The sequence below is a fragment of the Castor canadensis genome, chromosome 17 (assembly GCF_047511655.1).
Source record: "Castor canadensis chromosome 17, mCasCan1.hap1v2, whole genome shotgun sequence".
NCBI lineage: Eukaryota > Metazoa > Chordata > Mammalia > Rodentia > Castoridae > Castor > Castor canadensis.
In genome coordinates, this window is record NC_133402.1 from 21,237,334 (window position 1) to 21,245,385 (window position 8,052).

At 50.0% G+C, this 8,052-nt stretch overlaps 1 protein-coding gene across 1 annotated transcript; it reads right to left on the reverse strand.

Annotated features, from left to right (window-relative positions):
• Positions 1-1,597: 1,597 nt before the first annotated feature.
• Positions 1,598-4,833, reverse strand: Chp2 (calcineurin like EF-hand protein 2). Its single transcript, XM_020184457.2, has 7 exons — positions 4,495-4,833; positions 3,944-4,016; positions 3,758-3,838; positions 3,520-3,650; positions 3,293-3,354; positions 2,832-2,954; positions 1,598-2,617 (listed from the first exon to the last, which is right to left on the reverse strand). Exons 1-7 carry the CDS (start codon positions 4,559-4,561, stop codon positions 2,564-2,566), a joined length of 591 nt encoding a protein of 196 aa, XP_020040046.1. The 5' UTR covers positions 4,562-4,833; the 3' UTR covers positions 1,598-2,563.
• Positions 4,834-8,052: the final 3,219 nt, after the last annotated feature.

Sequence of the window (8,052 nt, forward strand, 5' to 3'; positions counted from 1 at the left end):
GAAGCTGTATGAATGGGCCTTGGGCCTCTAGCATCATAATCACTTACTGAAGACGTGAATTTCCCTGGAGACTCAGGGACTCTCAAATAAGGCCAAAATTTTGGACTTTCCCATTAGATAAAAAGTAAGTTACTGTTGGGCCAGGCACCGGTGCCTCACTCCTGTAATCCTAGCTACTCAGGAAGCAGAGATCAGGAGGATCACAGTTGGAAGCCAGCCTCAGAAAAAAATACCCCATCACAACAAAGGACTGGTGGAGTGGCTCAAAGTGTAGGCCCTGAGTTCAAGCTCCATACCGAAAAAGAAAAAAAGTTACCATTGGGAAAATTTGAGAAACTATAACTCAATCTCTATCTCTCTCCTCCTCCCCTTCCCTCCCTCCTTTCTTCCCTCTCTATACCTTCCCTCTACTTCTCTCTATAGACAATTCTCCCCTCACAATGCCTGGAAAAAATGGCCAATGAGTGAGTTTTATTTCCCAATCTCCATGTTTACCTGGGGTCAAAGAGTAAACATATATCCCTCCAACAGAAAGTCCTTGTAGATGTGGCAATCCTCTAACAAAATCATTAAAAGGCCCTAAAAAAATCAAATATCCCCCTATCGCCTCCCCACCCCAGCTATGAGACTCATCTGTCAGACTCTTGCTGTGATCAAAGCCTAAAGGAGGAAATGGGTTAATACAGTGCCCCAGGTAATTCCAGGGTCCTGGGACCCCAGAGATGCAGTCTTTATGTGACCTCAAGATCCCTACAATTGGGAAATGCCAGGATCACACAAATCTTTCTTGCAGTGTTTCTTCACTGTCCTCGGGATCCCACAGTCACATGGAGCATGTGCTTGTGCTCTGAACATTTTAGGTTGAGTTTCACCAGAAGCAGCCCGAGGTGAGAATTTGAGGTGGTAACCCAGGAAGTGCTGAGGGAAGAGAAAAAGTGCTGAAGGAGAGCCAGAAAGGGGACATAATTGACACAGGGTGCACCAACCAGTAGGGGAACACTGTGGGCAACTGCAGCCGAACCTGCTGGAGATTTCTATGAGAACAGAAAGAATGTGCCTCTAAATTGTCACACTTGAAGGGTGAAGTTATTGGGCACACACCCACCAATTTCCATCTGTCATTGGTTTAGAGCTGTCCTAGGGTCATTAACTCCCTGACACTTCCGACTTGCCCATCACGCATGCCAGGTAGGGGACCAAGCCAGGCCAGGACCTCAGGCAGAGCAACACAGGTGTGTAGAGGAGGAAGCCATTGGCACATACAGGACTGGTGAATGCCCAGCAGGTGATAACTGCTGAAACAACAGATTCTCCTAGGGGAAGAGCCCAAGCCTGTGACATTTGCCAATGTCTGTGGTGTAAACAGTCCCACTCCAGCCAATTTCAAGCTATGACATCAGTCACTGAGAGCAGAGTTGAGAAGATAAGAGCACAAGACATCCTCAGAACACCCCTGGAAGGGAGTATGGGTGGGGCACTGATAACGTCTCCCACAGGGACAGCTACAGACACAGAACTCACGGTTCATATTCTGCAATATGTCAATGTTTAAACAACAGGATTCCTTGCCACATCTTTGAATAACTTCACAGTCAAGGAAGGCGTGTATTGTTTATTGCTCTTACATCATCTCCCCTCTGATCGTCAACCCCCATCACAATGTCATGTGTCCCTGGGATCAGTGAAAATCCATTTTAAGAGGCCAGATTTTAAGGGTCCCTCCCTTTGGTCAACCAAACAGTAATGCACATGTCTTGTTTTACTTGAGCAAAAATAATACACACACACACACACACACACACACACACTTCTTCTGATAGTAGTGTTTCATTTTCCTCAAAGTAACCACCTCTCACCCCATCCTGAGAACTCAGCCCTTACTACCTGGCTGTAGCAATTAGTCATGACACAGATCTAGTCAATTAAAATGCTCCAGTGCCCTGGAGATGGGGGAGAAGACCCCAGCTGGACCACTGATGCTCTCTGCTTGGAATTCTTCGAACAAGGAAATCTCTTCCCACAGGGTTACTGGGCTAGAAGATGTAAGCCTGAACCAGCTGGCAGCCATTCTCCACCAATAGGAAAGAACTCTGCAGAGAATGAGTCCAGCAGAGAAAAGAGCCGAGCTGAGAAAAGTCAGTCCTGATCACTTTAGGTGTGCCTTTGTATCCAGCTGTTCCTGAAGACAGGCAGACTACTTGACTATGTCAGTCCATAAAATCCCTTTTCTGACTTAAGGCACTTTGAGATGGATTTTCAGTCACTTGCCACCACAAGATGACAGGATCAAGTAAACTGAACTTTACCGCACACTCTTCCGGCTTTCTCTCCTTGGCCTAAATAGAGCTGCATTTAGAAGTCAGAATACAGTTCATGGTGGCCTGGTGGTGTGGCTCAAGCAGTAAGAGCACCTGCCTAGCAAGCACGAGGCCCTGAGTTCAAATCCCAGTGCAATAACAACAACAACAAAAAAGAATACAGTTCTTGGGGACCCTGCCTCCACGGGGCTAAGGACAAATCCCAAGCAGATCCAGCCTGCGTGAGCTGGGGGAGGAGGGGGGTGTCACTTGAGGATACGGATGCTCATTTTTTGTTCGATGTCCATCTTCTCCAAGGACTGGGGAGAGATAGACAAGGTCATGTCAGAAGGCTTGATTCCCAATCCTCTCTGCTTCCAACCTCCTCCCCCAAGGTCTGACCCACTCTCCAGGGTCCCACCCGTCCCTGGGAACCCCTATTTTTGTGTCCTTCTCCTTCAAACTTTACTCCCCATGCCCGTCTGTCCTAGGGACTCCTGATGTCAACTCCTTAGTGCCTGAGGGCATTCCAACCTTGGTGAACTCCAAGAAGGACACAGCCCCGTCCCCATCTTCATCGGCCTCCTGCACAGTGCGGTCTGTGATGCTCTCCAACTGCTCTTCTGTCACTTGCACCCCAACCATCAGCCGGAGAACCTGGGAGGAGAGAGAAGAGACAGCCATAGCTGGACATGGTGGCACGCAGCTATAATCCCAGCTACTCAAAAGCCAGACAGGAGAATTATGAGTTGGAGGCCAGTCTGGACAATGTTAGGGGCACCCTATCTCAAACACAAACAAGAGGTTTGTGTTAGGGTCTGGGGGTGTGGCTAGAGCAGCCCTGAATTTGCTTTCCATAAAAAAGGAAGAGACAGCCATAAAGAAGAGGTGCAAAGGCTACTGTCCTGCCCCCAAACCTTTCCCACCTCACCCCACCCCGTGCCCACAGCCCTGCTTTGTGTCACCCCACCTTTGTGGCAGCCCATCCTTCCCACCTGTAGCAGCTCCAGTCTGGAGATCATTCCGTCCCGATCCAGGTCATAGAGCTGGAATGCAACTGGGAAGAGAGTGGGGACAAAGGAAGGTGACTCTTCCCTGTTTCCTTCTCCCAGAAGGCCTCCCTGGAGGGGTGGAAAGTCACACAAAGGAGTGGGAGGTTGCCGGGCCTCTCCCTGGAGTGGGTAAATCCGGGCCTTACTTGGGCAGGTCCCCACAAACTCACAGCGCAGTTTGTTCATTCTGCTGTTGAGGGGTTCAGGTTGCTTGGGGTCTCGGTTTCCAATTTCTTCATCATCTACAGGTCGAAAATGAGCCAGGACCCTAACAAAGCCTGCGAAATCAACTCCCTGACTCCTAGGAGAAGGGACGGAGGGACAGTCCCTAGTGAGCCCCCTGCCTTGACTCCGGCCCACCCACCTCCAGACTCCACCTCCATCTCCCCATCTTCAGCAGGGCCTCACCCGTCCGGGAAGAAGCTGCCTATAATGCGGTCTCCCAGGGGGTTCACGGCCAGCGCCCCAATCTGCTGGAGGTCCATCCGACTGGAAAGACAAAGGGAGTGGGTAAAGGCGGCAGACGGGGCATGGAAGAAGGGACGGAGTCCGAGAGATTGAGGCAAGAGGTCATCAGGCCAGCTCCCCCCTCACCTCAAGTAGCCCTTCTTGTTCCTGTCCAGCGCTCGGAACCGGTGGTAGAGGCGGAGCAGACTGGCCTGCGAGACTACGGAAGGGAATGGGGAAGGGTGACCCATCCGAGGACGCACGGGACCGGGACAGGGACAGGGCTCGGCTGCTGAAGTCCCTCAGGGGACCTCCAACCCGCGGGCTGGGGCCAGAACTGAAGAGAGTTTAACAAGATCCAGGGAAGGGCCAGGTTCGAGACCGGGAGGCTCCCAACGCCCAGCAAACCCAGGAACCAAAGCCTACCCCCTCCGTGCGCGGCCAGCTCTGCCTTCAGCCTCGATCGGTGCCCGAGGACACCTGGTGCCTGGGCGAATCTGACCTCCAAGCCCGTGAACCCGGCCCTCCTCGAACTTGAACTCCAGGGCTTTGAGTTAACGCCCCGTGGCCCGGCGGTCCCGGACCCCTGCGCGGCCGCGTCCAGCTTCGGGGCGCAGATCACCCTCAACCACGCCTTCCTCGGGGTCCCCATGCCCTGGGTCGGTCCCCCGATCTCCTCCCCTCCGGGGAGCACTCACAGCCGGTCTCTCTCCGGATGGCGTCCAGGTCGGGGATGACCGCGGCGTGAGAGCCGCGCGAGCCCATGGCGCAGCTGCGGGCGGCCGGCGGCCCGGGGACCCAGGCGTTCTCTCTTCCCACCCCGAGGCGCGGCCGCCCTGTGGCCCCAGGGCCGAAGGCCACCCGCCTGGCGAGCAGCCAGACTCCAGAACCTCGGCGTTCCTCGCCTCCCACCTGCGAGTCGGCGAAGAGAAAACAATGCCCGGGATCGCGGGTCACAGCCGAGTGTGCACAACGGGTTGTTTCAGCCCAGGAACTTAGAGGCTGGGCCAGGCCGGTCCCCGCCTTTCTCGGCCTCCCTCGGGTCTGCGCTCTCCCCGTGCGCCCCACACATCCGCCCGCCTCCTCCTACGGGGCAGGCCCTCCAGTGTCCACGCTCTGGAAAAGACAGGGAGTTCAAGTACTGCCGGGAAGAGGTGGAGGCTTTCGACTCCATCCCTGATGGCCCCAGTCTGGTGGCAGGAGGAGGCGGCAGGGAGAGGCAGTGGGGGAGAGGGGTCCCGTTAAGTGAAAGGAACACTAACTACTAGGACTTAGACTGGAATCTCACAGAGCTGCTGCTGTTTTGTAACAGAAAAGGCATCAAATCCAGAATTATCCAAAATCCAGATTCCTGGTTTCTTCCAAGAACCAGGAGTTCTGGGATGAGGATGTAGCTCAGTGGTAGAGCCCTTGCCTACCGTGGGCAAGGTCCTGGGTTCTGGGCAGGATCTCCAGCACCAGGAAGAAGAAACACTTAGAAGTTTTGATATCACTAAAGTGAGGGACTGTCCATTTGCCACAGTTCCCACCCAGCCCAGTTCACCCCCCTTGTGTAACCCGGAGGCCCTGGTAGAACAACCTGGAAATGACTTAGACTTCTGCTCAGTCCTCCAACACCAAGAAATCTGAAGCCTGAGAGAGGGTTCCAGACGCCACTGTGACTGACTTGAAATACTAACAGCAATAACAAAGGCTTGTGTTCCTCCCACTCCATCCCCAAGCCCAGGCACTTTGCTGGGCATTTTATTTGCACTGGCTCACAGATTCCTCAGAGCCCCTGCTAGACTGCTTCTCACTTTTATGTGGTCTATAGAGGCTGCCAAGGGGATTGGTTGTGAACTATTGAAAAGCACCACAGACTGCGTAATTTATAGAATAAAGGTTTATTCTGCTCCCGGTTTTCAAGACTGGGAAGGTCAAGATGGGGCAGCTGTATCCAATGAGGTTCTTCTTGTTGGGGAGTCTCTGCAGAGTCCCAAGATGGCAAAGGATATCACATGGAAAGACTTGACAGAGCATTTCAGTTCAAGTCTCTTCTTATAAAGCCACAGATCCATTGGATTAGGGACCCACCCTTATGACTTCATTTAACCTTAATGACCTCCCAAAGATCCCATCTCCAACTACCATGGTTAGATTAAGTTTCTGCCCTTTTGGTACCTCACAAAGGACATTAAACTTCAGCAGTGAGAGTCATATCACCCCAAGGAGGCAACAAATCTTGTTTTCTTTCTATGTATGAAGCACAGTTTTACATACAGTACACAAATAAATGTACAGTATATCTGCTATATTAAAATCTTGTGAGGGAAGAATGATAAAGTTTTTTAAAAAAAAGTCTAAATAGACTCCAGGGAGGAAAAAATAGTGACGGAAAAAGAAAGTTAGTTGTAAAATAAAGAAGCCAGTTCATTGTTAGGGGTCCAGTTTTGAAACTATTTTCCCATTATAATCACATTGTAAGGGTTCAATTTCATATCCACCCTAGAGAGAAAAAAAGCTAGAGAAACAGTTTATTCTGCAGCCCAAGGCAGAGGCTTCCTTCAGATGAGCCTTGAAAATATTGATCTCAGAAGTGCTGGCTTCTCTTTCAGATACCCCAAGGACTAAACAAGCAGCATAGAAAATATTTGATTCCTTTCAGACACCCCCCAAGGACTACAGTGTGTGGGGAACCACGTGCTCCTAATGCAGCCCACTGTCACTGCAGTCCACCGCTGTGAATCAGGTTGGGCATGTGGCCTGGTTCAGTTTTGAACACAGGAGGCGTGAGAGCTCCTGGCAAGCCTCGATCATCACTTCAGGCCAGCTTGGGATGCTGACCTGGGAAAGGGCTCCTCCTGCCGTGATCTCTGAGTCAGTGCCATGCTGCAGGAAGTCGTGCCACCAAGAGCAATGAATTCTGCCTGTGCACACCACACATGAGCCTTCAGGAGAGGCCTGTGCTAGAACCCGTTCGTGCTTCATGTATGCAAGCCAAGTTTAAATCACTTTCACAGCTAGAAACATGCTCAATTGGTAGAGCCCCTGCCTAACAAGCACAAGGCCCAGAGTTCAACCACCAGTGTAGCCAGAAGAAAAAAGAGTTACCAGGGCTTAGGAGATGGCTCAAGTGGTAAAGTGCCTGCCTAGCAAGCTCAAGGCCCCGGGTCCCTACCCCAGTAGCACCAGTAATAATAATAATAATCACCCTCAGAATATCAGTGGCCACATCTTTTCAGGACACTTAAGGGAGAGATACTTTGAGGAATTTTTCTTTTCTGAAGAATCCAGTAGACTAGACTCAGGCTAGATATTTGGGGGTTTTTTGTCTTTAAGCTACATAACAGTTGCCAGTTGTCTTTGACAAAGCTTCAAATAGAAAAACAAATAGGCAAGAAGAGTCAGGATAATATAAAACCTTTTGGGGAGAGGATACGGTGGTTGAACTCAGGACCCTGCACTTGTTAGGCAGGTACTCTACCACTTGAGCCACTCTTTTACTCAATAATAAAAAGTTAAATGTGCTGGGTGCTGGTGGCTCACACCTATAATCCTTGCTACTCAGGAGGCAGCAATCAGGAGGATCGAGGTTCAAAGCCAGCCCCATCAAAGAGTTCATGTGACCCTAACTCGAAAAAAACCCTTCACAAAAATAGGGCTAGTGGAGTGGCTCAAAGTAAAGGCTCTTTATTCAAGGCCCAGTACCACAAAATAAATACATAAATTAATAAGCTAACTGTCCCAACTAAAAATGGGAAAAGGATTTGAATAGAAATTTCTTCAAAGAAGATATATTGGGGGAGTGGCTGGTGGCATGGCTAGATAGCTACTGATAACGAGCCTTCAAACAAAAACTTGTGTGTACGTGTTCACAGCTGTGCTGTCCATCACAGCCAGATGGTAAAACAGCCCGATGTCCAACATCTGATGAATGAATAAACGAAATGTGGCAAATCCTGCAAGTGGATATTATTTGATCATATAATGAGAAACTGATATATGCAATCTGGAAAATGTTATACTGAGTAAAATAGGCCAGTCACAAAAGCCACGTATTAAATGACTCAACTTCTATGAAAAGTCAGGAGTAGCCAATTTAAAGAAATGAAGATAAGGGGGGAATGGTGGATAGCTAAAGAGCATGGGGATTTTTTAATATGATGAAAATATTCTGAAACTGACTTTGTGATGGTTGCATATATCTGTGAATATATTAAAATCCATGACATCATACACTGAATGAGCAAATTGTGTGGTATGTAAGTTATATCTCA